Source organism: Phaenicophaeus curvirostris, chromosome 12, assembly GCF_032191515.1.
Source record: "Phaenicophaeus curvirostris isolate KB17595 chromosome 12, BPBGC_Pcur_1.0, whole genome shotgun sequence".
Classification (NCBI taxonomy): Eukaryota; Metazoa; Chordata; class Aves; order Cuculiformes; family Cuculidae; genus Phaenicophaeus; species Phaenicophaeus curvirostris.
The window spans coordinates 13,979,715-13,995,684 of NC_091403.1; the positions used below are offsets into that span (position 1 = coordinate 13,979,715).

The 15,970-nt window shown below is 46.6% G+C and overlaps 2 protein-coding genes across 3 annotated transcripts; both read right to left on the reverse strand.

Annotated features, from left to right (window-relative positions):
- Nucleotides 1-7,604, reverse strand: SELENOS (selenoprotein S). Of its 2 annotated transcripts, none has more exons than XM_069866805.1 (6): nt 7,492-7,604; nt 6,963-7,097; nt 5,100-5,206; nt 2,858-2,948; nt 2,676-2,750; nt 1-802 (listed from the first exon to the last, which is right to left on the reverse strand). In XM_069866805.1, exons 1-6 carry the CDS (start codon nt 7,574-7,576, stop codon nt 723-725), a joined length of 573 nt encoding a protein of 190 aa, XP_069722906.1. In that variant the 5' UTR covers nt 7,577-7,604; the 3' UTR covers nt 1-722. The 2 variants fall into 2 exon arrangements, with proteins under 2 accessions (XP_069722906.1, XP_069722907.1); XM_069866806.1 differs by having other exon boundaries at nt 2,676-2,754; nt 2,859-2,948; nt 7,492-7,599.
- A 242-nt stretch (nt 7,605-7,846) lies between these two features.
- Nucleotides 7,847-14,580, reverse strand: SNRPA1 (small nuclear ribonucleoprotein polypeptide A'). Its single transcript, XM_069866827.1, has 9 exons — nt 14,442-14,580; nt 12,472-12,619; nt 11,873-11,951; nt 11,711-11,757; nt 11,160-11,262; nt 10,547-10,626; nt 9,334-9,409; nt 8,861-8,954; nt 7,847-8,030 (listed from the first exon to the last, which is right to left on the reverse strand). Exons 1-9 carry the CDS (start codon nt 14,521-14,523, stop codon nt 7,972-7,974), a joined length of 768 nt encoding a protein of 255 aa, XP_069722928.1. The 5' UTR covers nt 14,524-14,580; the 3' UTR covers nt 7,847-7,971.
- Between the last annotated feature and the right edge of the window lie 1,390 nt (nt 14,581-15,970).

Consider the following 15,970-nt stretch of genomic DNA (forward strand, 5'->3'; position numbering starts at 1 on the left):
TTTGTTTGCAATTATATTTAATATTAATAGTACTTTGTTTTTACAAAGCAGTTGAAATTAAAAAAAAAAAAAGGAACAGCAAGAAACCCCCATCTGCTGTCTAGTATCAGTAATCCTCACTGGTTGGTTTACCATTTATAAGGAAAACGTCATTCAAGGTGGCTTGTCACAGAGACTCTGCTGCAATGACCAGACTTTGGTGCAAATCCGTGGCATCTGTCAGCTCACCTGATTTTTCTGAAAGCCCCTCCTCCTAAAATTCAGCGTATCTGCCAATGACAATATCCTTCCCCTCTAAAGTCCCTTCCAGCCAAAGATGGTACATCTGGTAACACATGGCTGAGGATAAGAGGCAAATAGAGGTAAACTGAGTGCAGATCATTACATTTGCCTGACGCCAGCCTGCTGAACAGAACCCAGATCTCACACTCCCAGGTGATTCACCTGGGTTGGAGACCATGCCTCATTTCTACAGAAGAGTGAAATCTAACTGATCACACTGAAATTGGTTCTTTCTTCACCCTCTCCAAGAGGATCGGGTACTTTTGTTGTGTAGTATCAGCTTCTGCATTGCAATTTAGAAATGGTGTAGATCTGTTTCTGAGTTGACACCTGAACGAAGCCCAGCCCCAAAGGAGTCACTGTGACAAGCAAACTGTAGACAGTTAGACAGTGGGTACGATCAAGCCTGCTAGTGACATGAGACACTAGGGAGGTTACCCTCATCCGCCTGCTGATGGGCCTCTCCGGCCTGGTCGCCAGGAACAAGTTCCGCCTCCTTCTCCAGACAAAGGGTTATAGCCTAGAAGCACACAGGAGAAATCCACTTCATTAATATTTGTCCTAAACAGGCCTTCAGCAGCACACAAGGAACACAAAAATTCATCTCACAATTATTTGCACCTCATTGATACTACATAGGCAGCATTTTAGGGAAAATGAAAGCAGAGAAAATATCCAGATGTGAGATGATTTATTTTTGTAAAGCTAACATTAAAAATCGATTGCGAAACACCTGCGGTTTAATTTGATCAATTTGGATTAAATTAGATTGAAATTAATTACCATCTAATTTCTCCAAGCCTGCACTAAAGCTTTAATGCTTACAGTAAACTCTGTAAGAGCATGTCTGTTTTCCAAGAGCCCTAGTAGTTAGGGATTTAAAACAACTTCTTATTCCAGTCCTGCAAGGAATACTCTAAAGGTCAAAAGGTAGATGTACTAACTCCTACTGTAAGATTGTTTCTAAAGAACCTGAAAAGGCAAGTACCTGCAGTCAGGCAAACAGATACTTAGCTGAACGTCCTCAATTTGTACTGTTCAAGGCAGAGAAAAAGACCACTGAAAACCTAGTAGCATTGCTGACCAAGCAGGTTTCAAAGCAACCTCTTCCACTGAAACTTCAAGCATCATCTCGACCTCCAAAGTATGTTTTTCTCATAGCGGCCAAGTTCTGCTTTCTAGCTTAATTCAGCAGTTGAACAGTGCAGATGGTTCTTTCACTTCACACTGATCTACCTGACAAGAAGATCAGAGACCTCAAGTTCTATAATTTGTTACTTAAGCAAAGGTTTTGCTTATGATGAAACCAGGACAGGTAGCAGCTGGAAGGGTGTCTGACCCAGCTGTCCTGATTTTGGTTCCTAGCACAGCTATTATATCCACGCTTTCCTTAACCCCCTGTGGTGGTAAATATCCTGTGCAAGAGTAATAAAAAATATCAGACACTGCAGTCATATTAAACGATGTAAGGTGAACCAATTGGTCAGCTCCTTCAGACGCTGTCAAAAGCTGTTAGTAAAAATATTCAAAGCAGAACTTCTAGCACTGAACTATTATTGATGTTTAATATGTTTAATCAAGAATCTTCAGGTTTCATACATTTAATCAAGTGCTGCACCCTAAGGGGGCTTCCCTTTCAGTTTGCTATGACTGAGGCTGTCATATTGGTCTCCTCTACTAAGGAAAATGGTAATTAAGATATTATACATAGATTAGCACTTGCAGGGATGACGCAGGTTGTTTAGCCAAGAGGAGAGAAGGGAGACTGCATGGCAGATACACAGCAGAGATCCTAATGCAGGCTGTGCAGGGCCACAGAAAGCAGTTCATCCACCAAGAGGATCTCAGCAGCTGACAGTGAGTTTAACATTAAGACCTTCTAGCAGTTTGCAAGAGTTCATAGGAATTTATACATCTGCGGGATTTATCTGTTCAATAAGTCATTACTGCGATATCTGATAAATAAGGTCATGTTTTGCCTAATGACATGTTTTATCTGCCTGAATCTACATAATACAAAGTAAAATATCCTGTAGTTAGTACTACAGATGTTGAAAGACAGTCCAGATATTAAAATATTGGACGTCTATAATAATGGGGGAGGGATCACAGAAATATTCTAAAATTCTACACTTTTTAGTGACAAAAGTCTTAGTAAATTATGGCAAAAGCATTTACAAGAAAACTGAAACACTGCTTCACCATGGAAAAACACCATAAAAACATCCTGCTAGGTTTTGCACAAAGTGCAAAGCAGACCACACTGCTTAGAGGTAAAGAGCTCATCTGTAAGGCAAATTTTGTTTCCTTCCTGAGGAGATGTACAATGACTATGTATGCAGCTGGATAAATGCAGTTTCAAGCTCAGAATACGCTAAGGGTTTCATACTTACCACCTCCTCGCAAGGGCTTTTTGTTTGGTTTAGATTTTGGGACCGCTGATGAAGTGGAGGCACCAGATTCTACTTCTTGCTGTTCACAAAAGCAAAAGTTTCTCAGAATTTAAATCAACATGAAGTTGAGCTAATCTAAACACATAAACATAGTTGTAACCCAATTAACAATACAGTCATTACCTGATTCAGTTTCAGGTTTCCTTTATAGCTTTTTCCTTCTTGCATGCTTTCCCACATTGCTATCTTCTGCCTTCGCTTCTCTTCTTCAAGCTAAGGAACAAATACAGGATATGCAAGACTAAGATTTCAGAACTAATAGAATCACCAGTGCTACAGAAACAGCTACAACAGACCATCAAAGCCCAAGGGATCTACCTTTATCTGATGCAGTATCTCCGAGTTTATGGAAGCATTTTACTCTTTTAAGCACCCACGTTTTCCCAGCCACAGAACAACCACCCCTGCTCTATATATACAGACTGTGTGCAACATCTTTTGACCATTTGATGCTTTAAAATATCTTGGAAGTAAGCCAGAAACAAGAGGCAAGCTTAAATTCTGAGTTTATAGAAAGTACTGGGTAAAGAATATTGCATGTGTTAGTCATTTAATGCACAATGTAGGATTCTGCAGAAAAGCGTTTTTCAAATGGACAAGACAGCCAGCTACATATTTACAACCTCACACACATTATCAACAATTCTCCCAGCTCTCTGCTAAAGCAATTTATCCACACACCCTAATAAATCAATGGTTAAGACAGACTGCCACTTTCTCACAAAAAGAATGGAAACAAGGTAGCTACTCCATCCAAAGAAAGCAAAGCTTCCTGAGTCCAAGCGCACCAAAGCCTGTATTTTCTACCTAGTGGCTATCTTCTTCCACAATGTGACTTTTCACTCGTTTTTAATTACCAATATTTCTAGAGGCATCAGCTATAAACTGCAGTCTGAATGTATCGGACCACAAAAGAAAGAACAAAAGAACTGGGATTAGCGAGCAATATTATTGCTACACTGATAACATCTGATTTTCAACACTGCCCCATGTAACAATATGCTATTCCTCGTTATCTCAAGCTGTTGTTCAAACCATTAATTACAGTAATGCTAAGCTACATTTCTAACTTTGACTTGCCATTAAGAATAGACAATATGCGTATAAAGTAACCCAATTAGTCTAAACACCAATAAATCCCCTCCAGCCATTCACTGTACATACAACAAAGTTTCTGTGGGTACAGATTTACCTGCATAAAAAAAAAAGATCAGGCCTACAGTGTCCCACATGCACAATTTCTTGTGGAGAATCCATGGCCACGGAGACTGATTACTTCAGGAAGGAGCAAAATACTACACTACTACACATATCGATCATTGTACTCAACAGAGAGCATCAAGACATCAGGCTGGCACTGCATTTAAGTATGTGCGTGCATCACTGGAGGCCCATCGTGGTAACTCCTGCCCATTCCTGCTCCATGGATCAAACCACATCAAAAATGGGTCCAGGTAAAGGAGAAGAGAAAACCCACCACCTATATTCCAGCACAGAGAGCAAGTCTCCTGTTCTTCTGGTACACAGCATAGAATAAACTTTCCTATAACAGCAACAAAGTACTTTATGACAAATTAGAATCACAGAATGGTATGGGTTGGAAGGGGCCTTAAACATAATCCAGTTCCAGCCCTCTGCCATGGGCAGGGACACCTCCCACCGGATCAGGTTGCTCAAAGCCCCATCCAACCTGGCCCTGAACACCTCCAGGGAGGGGGTATCCACAACTTCCCTGGGCAACCTGTGCTGGTATCTCCCCACCCTCACAGTAAATAATTTCTTTCTAATGTCTAATCTACACCTCTGCTTTTTCATCTTAAAACCATTACCCCTCATCCTATCCCTGCACTTCCTGATACACAGCTTTCCCGTAGTACTGGAAGTTCCTTTCAGTACTAGAAGGCAGCTCTAAGGTCTCCCTCCCTGGAGTCTTCTCTTCTCCAGGCTGAATAAGTCCAACTTTCTCAGCCTGTCTTCATATGGGAGGTGCTCCAGCCCTTAGACCATCTTCACAGCCTCCTCCGGACTCATTCCAACAGACCTACGTCTTTCCTCTGCCAAGGACTCCAGAACTGCATGCAGGACTCCAGGTGAGGTCTCACGAGAGCAGAGTAGAACGGTAGAATTGCCTCCCTTACCGTGTTGGTTACAATTCTGATGCAGCCAAGGATATGGTTGGCTTTTTGGGCTGTGAGCACACATTACCAGCTCAAGTTGACTTCTCACCCATCCAACACCCCCAAGTTCCCTCTTCGGGGCTGCTCAATCCATTCCCTGTCCAGCCTGTAATTATGCTTGGGGTTGCCCTGACCCACATACAGGACCTTAATTCATGAGTTAAGGAAAGAAACACACTCTGGTTACCTGACGTTGTTTCTCTTTGTATCTTTCTGCTTGTGCATTCAACTCCTCTTGCATCCTGAGGCGAGCTGCTGCCAAAGCTTCTTGCCTTCTTACCACTATGTCAGGTTCTAGGGAATTGGGAAAGGGTTTGCAAAGCTACTCAAAATAAATTCTGAATGGCCTCCCAAAAGAACTGTAATAAGGAAAGGCTCACATCTCTCTTTGCTCAAGTTCAAATCACAGCTCAAGTTCAGTTTCCAGCTACTCTTTCAGAGTAATCTATATACTAATGTAAATTTTATATCATTTATATACTGTTAGAGCAATTATTTTAATGGGATTTTAATGAATAAGGACACTGATGTAATGAACCCATTAAAAATTAAAATTCACACTTCTAGGGTACTTGTTTCTATTTCTCTTGATACAAATAACTTCATAAATACGATCCATTTATCACAGTGATTCCATTTTTACCCGGAGAACCTCTTTTATGCAGAAGCACGAAGCATCCAGCCCACACTCACTCCTACTCCTGGCAACTGCTCCTGTCTGTTTCGTTAAGGCAGGGAAGCAATTGCAGGCTCAGCACCCTCTGCCAGCAGAGAAATTACTTACAAATATCACACATCTCAAAAGAAAACTGGCAGTCTCAGAAAATTACATTGGGAAACCACCTGCCTTCACGGTTGGCCCTTGGACATCAAAACAAAAATTATATCCAAACAAAAGCAAATATTACTCTTTTTTCTCCCAGCAGCTGAAGCATCTCTATATTTGTTTGTCTCCTTATATGTTTGCTCACTCAATGATGAATATAGAATCATTAGAATAATTTGTTTGGAAAAGATCTTTGAGATCATAGAGTCCAACTGTACCTTCTGCTACTGAACCAAATCCCTGAGCACCTCATCTACCCAGCTTTTAAACACCTCTAGGGACAGGGACTCAACTGCATCCCTGGGCAGCCTCTGCCAGTGTCCGAGAATCCTTTCAGTGAAGAAATTTAGAGCATGTAAAGTATATGTTTACGCTATGCAAAAGAAGTTTCAACACTTTCAGTAATTTAATTCTATAGGCAATTCTGGCAAATAAATCAAGATTTAATTAGCATTACAAAAGAACACCAGTAGGATATGGGCACATGAATAATATTTTATGGGGCCCCACGTACTGCCATGCCAAAGTGCCAAACGAATCGATGCCAAGCATTCATTGTTTTGGCAGGTACATAAGTATAGCCCATGCTTCACAGTAGTGAGTCTCCTCACAAGCCAAGAGCGTGACTGTGTAAGATTTACAATCTATGCCATGCTTTAGAAGATAACACAGAGGAAAGGCAGTCACACCCCAAATATAAACAGTCCTGCTGGAGCAGGAACTGTTAAGGAATAACTGAAAAGAGAGAGATTATGAAGTTTAATAAAAACTTAATATTAAACAAAAGAGGGGGGATTACCACTATTTAGATTTGGATGTTTTATTTTTTTTCCAGAAGTAATTTGATAACTGACCACAGCCGATTTGAAGCAGGTGGCTCTCAGCTGCTGCAGTGCTGAAGAGCAGCTACTCCCTTGTTCTGCAATGCTCACCACTTCACTCTAGCCACATAACATGGGGACACAACCCTTCCCTGACACAACCATGTAAAAACTCTCCTCTTGGCCCAATCTTTCCCAGCGACCTGTACGCTGCTGTGCGTATGGACAGCCATCCCAAGCACCGCTTGCTGCTGAAAACCCTCAGAAATTAGTCTCTTTGTGGATGCTGTTTAACAAAAAAACCACGGGTGTTGTCAGACACCCCATCACAGCTGGGGAGCACCAGCAGGGCCCAAAGGGGACACAGGCATCCCAAGTACAGCTCCAGCCACACTTTACTCACCTACAGACACATCTGCTGCTCCTGGCCAGCTGCTGGGCCTGGCCGCCCAGCTCCTGGACACCTTCTGGATGAGGAGATAGACGATGACAGCGGCCAGGAGGATGTACCAGCCATAGCTGGCGAGCAGAGACCCCACTGGGATGAAGAGTAGCCGCAGGTGAGGGCAGGCTGCGTGGAAGGAGCCCCGCCCGGGGAAAGGAAAAGGGCGACCAAGTGGGCTCCCCTCAGCCCAAAACCCCCTCCTCTCCTCCACGGGCTCCTCTCACAGCCCGCTGCTCTTCCGCAAGCCTCCCCTCACCCCATTGCCTCCCACCGCCCCACCCCCCGCCTTCCCGGGTCTTTCCTTGCTCTGAAACTCCCTCCTCCACGGGCTCCCCTCAACCCTCCCACCCCTTATTCTTCAGCAGGGCTCCCCTCACCCCACCGCGCCCCCCTTCCCTTGTCTCCCCCCGCCCCATCACCCCCCTCCCTTCCTCCGCGGGGCTGCCCCCACTATCCCCCGGCCTGGCCCGGCCCCGCCGCCCCTCACCCGCGTGCAGCAGGATCTCGAGTCCCCCCCGGCCCGGCCCCGCCTGCCCGGGCCCCGCCGCGGCGCCACCGCCCCCCAGCTCCATCGCCGCCGCCGCACTTCCGGGATCCGCCCCGCCCGCCGACCCCGCCCTTATCACGTTCTCCGTCACGTGGGAACCAGCAACCAATCAGAGAGCGAGGCGCCTCGCCGCCAGCCAATGAGAGGGGAGCAGGAGGCCAACGGGAGGGGAGCGGGCGACCTACGGGAGGGGTCGGCGAATTGACAGCGTGGCCGCGGGACCAAACAGTCGCGAAGCTAATAAGGGGTCCGTGCCGCTCCCGTTCCACTGCTATCGGAAAGCTGAACACAGGGAGAAAAAAGAAACGTTCGTTTATTGAAGGACGCAGTGTGCTGGGACACGGCCTGAGGGGGTGGCTGCAGCCCCCCCTACACGGGGCGTAGGACCGGGAGAAGCGAAGGCCGCAGGTCCAGCCCGGCTCAGGATCCGTTGGGAACGGTGTCTTCCTCCATCTCTTCCTCAGCGTCCTCCGAGGGGCCTGAAAGGATAGGGCAGAGTCTCAGAGTGGTTATGGCAAATGTCAGGTTTCTTCCTGCAGGTCAATGTTAATTTTCACCCCTCCAAGGAGGCACAGTCACAATGTGACCTCTTAAAGTACTGGAAGAATCATCTGCTTAGTCCAAACAGAGAGAACTGTAGAACTGCTTGGTTGGAAAAGACCTTAGAGATCGTTGAGATCGACCATACCTGTCAACTACTAAGCCAGGTCCTTGAGCACTTCATCTGCCTGTCTTTTAAATTCCCCCCCCAGGGGTGGGGACTCCACCACCTCCCTGGGCAGCCTCTGCCAGTGACCAAGAACCCTTTCGGTGAAGAAATTTTTCCTAATGTCTAATCTGAACGCCCCCTGGTGCAACTTGAGGCCATATTCTTTCATCCTATCACCTGTTATTTGGGAGAAGAGCCCAGCACTCATATAACTACAACATCCTTTTAGGAAGCTGTAGCCACTGATTACAAAGCCAGGTAGGCTTTGTAATTAATCTCACTTTTCAGTGACAAGGATGAATTGTTTGGAGTTGGACAACACAGCAAAGCAAGTGGGGCTGGCACCGCGCGCTCTCAGGAGTCCAGGGTAACAGCCCTGAACTGCACTCAGGGGGCCAGGCAGAGGATAAGCCAGTCAGAGCCTTAAAGGTGCGATCCTTGGTTATGTCAACCATAAAGTTACACTCATTTGAAACAGCTTTTCCAGCTCCCTTGCCTGGTCCTTCCAGTCCAACTCCCTACCCAGATCACATATGGCACTAGGGAGCAATGGAGGGAGGTAGATTCTGTTTGGGAAATAAGTAATACAAGCATAGTGACCTGATTTCCGTTCTCTGCCAGGAATCTGGCCGGCCTGCAGCAATCCCTTCAATCGCTCCACTTCAGCCAGAGTCGTGGCATTTGCTATAGCCGTCTAAAACCAGACAAAAGAACACGGCGAATCTTCACATATGGCATTTCAGTCTGACTAGAACAATCCTAACAAGACTTTTTTCCAGTTAAGTGGAGCTAAGCTTCTATAGAACGTTCTACAAATGACAAAGTACAATCCTGCTTCCCCCCAAATTAAACCAGCAGCTGTAGTGGGAGAACTCTAAGCTCAGAGCAAAGTTTCACTCAGGATCTCAAATCATTGTCATAACAAGAAAAATCACAGGACAAGCACCTAAACTGGAGTTAGGCAACATGGTTTTATCAGGGACTGCCAGGAGGGAGCAAACATTGGTCCAGTTTGGATTCACAATGATTCCTTTCCTTGCTTTTGCCCATCTAGGCTGTCCTGACTTATTTACCTTAATGGCTTCAACATCCCCTGGGGAGGGCCCAGCTTTCTTCTTGTCAGTCGGCAGACCAGCCCCTGGATTGAAGCTTTGAATAAAAACAAAGATCCATTACATTCTTTGAAGAGTATGCGCTTCTCTTAACTTCCAAAGGAGGTTTGGAAGCATTGCAGTCAATCAAGTGTAGTATCTTATCTTTGTTAACAAACTGATACAGTGCAGAATTGCCTCCTTCAGAAACACCAGCAACTAGTCCTCACTGTCCCCCCACCTTTACATCTGCTCATAAAGAGAGGCAGACCTGTTCGAGTTGGATGTTGCTGAACACTCGGTTGGTCTGTGACCAGTACGAAAGCAGGGTGGATAAATAGAGCAACTGAGGTTGGGTCTCCTATTCTTAGATGTCTAATATGATATTACAGCAGGCTGTATTACAGCCTACACGAGAATGGATGTAAGAAAATTGTTATCTGCTGCTGCTTTAAAGGAAAAAAAAAATGAGAGAGCCACAACTTCTTTTGCAGCTATAGAAAGATCTTCTATTTATTGAGCTGTTTAGTTCAATCACCTCCTTGTTCTATCACAGACCTGAACCCCTTTTCATTCACAAACTAGAGCTGAAGTCTATTCATTATCATCTTAAATGCCAAATACATTCAATATATGTTTTTATTTAACTATGAATTTGGAAAACCTGTTGCCATACAGGATCTGAATCCTGATTTCCAAACAGGATGACGAAAGACTAAACAAAGCACAGAACGTACCACTTAAGAATTAAACCAAATACATATATATCTGCAAATAGCTTACTAAGGATTCTCATCTGTGGTTTTCCTCCAAACTACAGCAGGTAGTTTGGAGTTTATATTCCCTGGCAAGATAAAAAATTTTTAGCTACCAATTATCTAGGGGAAAAAAACCGGCAAAATAAACAATGGCCACTTCTCCACAGAGAAATAACAAAAAGAAGAAATCAAATTAGGCTTTCCTGCTGTAGGCCTACATGAATCCACCCTGATCAAGTATCTCTTTCAAAATCATTTCTAAGATGTATTCACCAACATCCAAGAATTGGGATGCTTGGACAAGGCACTTCTGGCTACCAAAGCTATTAAGGCATCCTGCCAGTAGCTGATATTCGAGTTTACTGCCTAATGCCACAAACAAAGGAAGTGGTGTTTCTGAAGGAGAATGCCAGTGTAAATTCGGTTTTTTGTCTTACGTTTTTGTTCTCCTGGCAATATCCTTTGCAAGCTGTGCACCCCGTTTGCCCTTGAACATTTTCTCTGCCTCCTGTCGCTCCTACAGCGATACCACACACACAAAGTTAATTTAAGAACATTGCATTTTGCAAAGCTTCTATCCTCGCAAAGAAAGACGCTTTGGCTCATCTCCAGCAGCAAACACTGGTAAGTAGAGACCAGATGTCAGAACAAGCACATAAACATTGCCCGAACACTCAGACTAAAGGCAGATCAACTGAATGCTCTTAAAATTAAGAACTCTCTCCCATATTCATGTTCATTGAGAGCAGAGGGCTCTGTGGCCATTTCTCATTTCTTTTGCTAGAGAACTGTCTTCCCACCAACATCAGAGGACCAGAAAAGAATCAGACTAAACAAATAAAGATAGTAAAACTTAATTATACACAATTAAACACATTCCTTAATGGAATGAAACCATAAGAGAAAACAAAAAGCATGCTTTAAAGCCACTTAGGATAAATAGTTTCAATAAAATTTACAACTATAGCAAAATGCTAACTGCTACTGCAGAATTTTCAAGGATGTAACTAGAAAAAAATCTTGTGCTAAATCAGAACAAAGGAAACTTACTTTGAGTTTCACTTTTTGAAAATCCAGCACTCTGACCTGAGGAACTTTGTGGATCACATATAATCTGTAATGCTTCTTATTTGTTACAGGATTCCTTAAAATGCTACAAAGTAAATAAAAGTTATAAAGAATTCTTAATATAAAGTATTTTAAAATATACTTATATCGGATTACATTGATATATTTAAAATGTATTCATGTACCATCTGCTATGACAGACAACAACTAACACCGTTAAACAAACCTAGTGACAGTGTTCTTTGATACTATGAAAACCGCAGTAAAATCTTGCGCCTTACTTTATCAATTAAGCAGATTTTATAGAAAAAGAACATAAATAATAACCATAAAATACAGAAAACCCCCAATAACTAACCCACCACATTTCCTACCTGATAAATCATGAGACAAATCACTTGTCTTCTTCTGTCCCTTGCATCAAATGTGCCATTACTAAAAAGTCATGTTCCTGATAAAGGCAAAGAGCCAGGCCAAGCAGCAAGAATTTAAACAGCAGAGGAAGAGGAGCTTTTCTTTACAAGGTTACATACCTCAGGTAAGTCAACGATTTAATAGTCGCTAATGGATCCAGCTCACCCTACATAATGGGAACACAGTTAGAAAACTAAGTCCATTTAGTGTTAAGGTTAATTAGAAACAAGACAAACACAAAATTTAAGCTTGTTCAGGTTTATCCTGTGTTGATAGCTTACCAATTCAGCAATGTTGTTGTTGGTAAGAACAAGCTCCGTCAAGCTGGGCAGAGCCTGTTCAAGGTTTTCACCAATCCGACTGAAGAACAACAAAAACACAGAGGTTTAACTTACGCCAGAAATCAGCAATGGTGAAAAGACACAGAAATATGATTAACACAGAGGATGTCCCTGTAAAAGAGCCCACTCTGACACTGGGAGGAGGCTGGGTTATCATCCCCTACAACGTTTTTTCTAATAAAGCTCACAATAATTACCAGCCGTCACTGTAAAAGCATTAAATGCAATATGAGATTTACATTCATTCACCTGCAGGTATCACTGTTTTCTTGTCTTTATGGGGATATTCACTGAAATCTAAAGTTCCGGCCACATTTCAAACTCTACATCTCATTGTCCTGTCTGAAAAATGAGGACTGATTTTTGCCCTGAATGAGGCAGGGAACTCGAAGAGGGCCTATGCAGTACTCTGTGCCTGTTTTTTCCAATAAACAAACACTTCTACACCTACCCAGCACTGAAAGAGGCACAAACACTTCTCCTCGAAGGGCATTTTCCTCTGCCCCAGGGTCCCATCTGGCCAAAATAATACCGCTTACCAAATCCTGTTGTTATTCATCAAAAGAGTTTTCAGCCTTCTCAACAAAGGGAAACCATCCAGTTTACGGATCTCGTTGTCAGAGAAATCGATTGCATCAAACTGGTCCAGAGTGGCACCCAAGTTCTCAATAACAGGAATTTTATAGCCTAGGGAGAGAGTGCAAGAGAGGAATTAGATGGCGCCCACATAAGAGCAGAACAACGCAGAGGCAGAGTGTGTAGGGGGATATTTGGATGGTCTATGGTTGCAGATAGTCACAGTCAAAACACCCCTAGAACAACTCTCCTCCACATCACACACAGACTAAACTCTCTCCCTCAAAGTCAACAGCCCCTGCAGCATTTTCAAAGCATCCCTCTGCAACCCATTAGCAAGCACCCCAAGACCCTCCTTGTGCATGTGCCCTCAGCCCAAACTCACCCTGTTCCTACTGCTGCAGGTTCCTCTGACATTTTCCCCTAATTCCCTTTCCATTCCAAACACACGCACACACAGAGCAGGTTCCCTTGCCACTAAAGCCTCTTTAACCCCCTCCCAAGCACCCAGTCATAGCAAGCCCCTCCAGCAACCTCCCCCACCTGCTTCCCCAATTCAGCTGCTGCTCCTACTCCCACTGCAGGCCCCACAGCCCCCTCCCCTCTGCCTCCCACAAGCCACACCCCGGGCCCCACTGCAGACCTTCCAGCCCCCCACCTCCTCCCCCAGGCCCCACAAGCTCCATTCCAGGTGCCCTGGGCCTCATTGTAAGTCCCACAGGTCCCATTCCAAGTTCCGCAGGCTTCATCCCAAGGCCCCTGGGCCTCACCACAGGACCCATCAAAGCTCCCTCTGATCCCATTCCAGGTCCCACAAACCCCATCCAAAATCCAGCCAAGTGCCCACAAAGGGATCTGAACAGGCTGGACCGCTGGGCTGAGACCAATGGCATGAGGTTTAACAAGGCCAAACACCGGGTCCTGCACTTGGGGCACAACAACCCTATGCAGTGCTACAGACTAGGAGAAGTCTGGCTGGAAGCTGCCTGGAGGAGAAAGACCTGGGGGTGTTGGTTGACAGCCGACTGAATATGAGCCAGCAGTGTGCCCAGGTGGCCAAGAAGGCCAGAAATGGTGTGACCAGCAGGTCCAGGGAGGTTATTCTCCCTCTGTACTCGGCACTGGTGAGACCGCTCCTCGAATACTGTGTTCAGTTCTGGGCCCCTCACCACAAGAAGGATGTTGAGGCTCTGGAGCGAGTCCAGAGAAGAGCAACAAAGCTGGTGAGGGGGCTGGAGAACAGGCCTTATGAGGAGCGGCTGAGAGAGCTGGGGTTGTTTAGCCTGGAGAAGAGGAGGCTGAGGGGAGACCTCATTGCTCTCTACAACTACCTGAAAGGAGGTTGTAGAGAGGAGGGTGCTGGCCTCTTCTCCCAAGTGACAGGGGACAGGACAAGAGGGAATGGCCTCAAGCTCCGCCAGGGGAGATTTAGGCTGGACATTAGGAAAAAATTCTTTACAGAAAGGGTCATTGGGCACTGGAACAGGCTGCCCAGGGAGGTGGTTGAGTCCCCTTCCCTGGAGGTGTTTAAGGGACGGGTGGATGAGGTGCTGAGGGACATGGTTTAGTGACTGATAGGAATGGCTGGACTCGATGATCCGGTAGGTCTTTTCCAACCTGGTGATTCTATGATTCTATGGAACCTCATTTCAAGTCTCATGTGGGTCCCCATCCCAGGTCCCACACAAACCTCATCCTAGGCCCTCCCGGGCCCCCATCCCAGGATCCTCCCGGGTCCCCATCCCAGCTCCCCCCACGCCGGGCCCCCATGGACCTCGTCCCAGGCCTCCCCCGGCCGCCATCCCAGGATCTCCATGGGTTCCCATCTCAGGTCACACAGGCCCCATCCCAGGTTCCCCCTCAGGCCCCATGCCGGGCGCCATGCCGGGCGCCATGCCGGGCCCCATCCCAACCCCCGGTAGGCCCCGCGCACCGCGCAGGTCGAGCTCGCGGTCGCGGACGGCGTTGGTATACTGCGCCGCCTGCTCGATCAGCTCCGCCGTCAGCTTCACCATTGCCGCCGCTCCGCCGCGCCGCCGCCGCCGCCGCAGGACGCACAGCCGAGCGCCGAACCACGCCGCGCCAGGCCGAGCGCCGAGCCCCTAGCCGCGCCAGGCCACCCGGCCGAGCGCCGAGTCAGCGCGGGGCGAGCGCCCTCCCGCGGCCCGGCGGCGGCCCCTGCCCAGCCCGGGCAGCCTCGGCTCCCCCTGCCCCGCCGGCCCCTGCCCCGCAGCCCTCTGGGAGGGTCCCGAGGGTGCCCCCTCTCCCACAGTCTCAGCCCCAAAAAGCTCGTCACGGTGAATGTTCGCCCTGCAAATGACACCGAAAATGACGGCAAATGAACTCTCCAAGACTGGTTTTTGGAGCGTTAGAAAGCTGGCACCCTTCGTCAGGGCTGGGTGCAACGAGGGAGCGATCCCCATCGACTGTGTGCAGCCGGGCAGGAGGTGGGACAGAAGGGATTTCATAGAATTATGGAATCACAGAATCACTAGGTTGGAAAGGACACACTCAACATTCCTATCAAATACTAAACCATGCCCCTCAGCACCTCATCCACCTGTCTCTTAAACACCTCCAGGGAAGGTGACTCAACCACCTCCCTGGGCAGCCTGTTCCAGTGCCTAATGACCCCTTCCCTGAAAATTTTTTTCCTAATGTCCAGCCTAAATCTCCCCTGGCGCAGCTTGAGGCCATTCCCTCTCATCCTGTCCCCTGTCATTTAGGAGAAGAGGCCAGTTCCCTCCTCTCCACAACTTCCTTTCAGGCAGTTGTAGAGAGCAATGAGGTCTCCCCTCAGCCTCCTCTTCTCCAGGCTAAACAACCCCAGCTCTCTCAGCTGCTCTTCATAAGGCCTGTTCTCCAGCCCCTTCACCAGGTTTGTTGCTCTTCTCTGGACTCGTTCCAGAGCCTCAACATCCTTCTTGTGGTGAGGGGCCCAGAACTGAACACAGTATTCGAGGAGCGGTCTCACCAGTGCCGAGTACAGAGGGAGAATAACCTCCCTGGACGTGCTGGTCACGCCGTTTCTGATACAAGCCAAGATGCCATTGGCTTTCTTGGCCTCCTGGGCCACTGCTGGCTCATGTTCAGTCACTGTCAACCAACACCCCCAGGTCTTTCTCCTCCAGGCAGCTTTCTAGACAGACTTCTCCTAGTCTGTAGCACTGCACAGGGTTGTTGTGCCCCAAGTGCAGGACCCGGTGTTTGGCCTCATTAAACCTCATGCTATTGATCTCGGCCCAGCCATCTAGCCTGTTCAGATGCCTTTGCAGAGCCTCCCGACCCTCCAGCAGATCCACACTTCCACTCACGTGCTTTTGTATAAATTTTCCCAGGAATCTCACACACATTTATCACTTTCCAAGGTCTCATTTTAATGTTATGGTGAACTTCACAACAGTCCAATCTCTTGCTCCCTTAGAACTGCTGCCGCTCGGCCTGACCTTGCCTTTGGGCTGG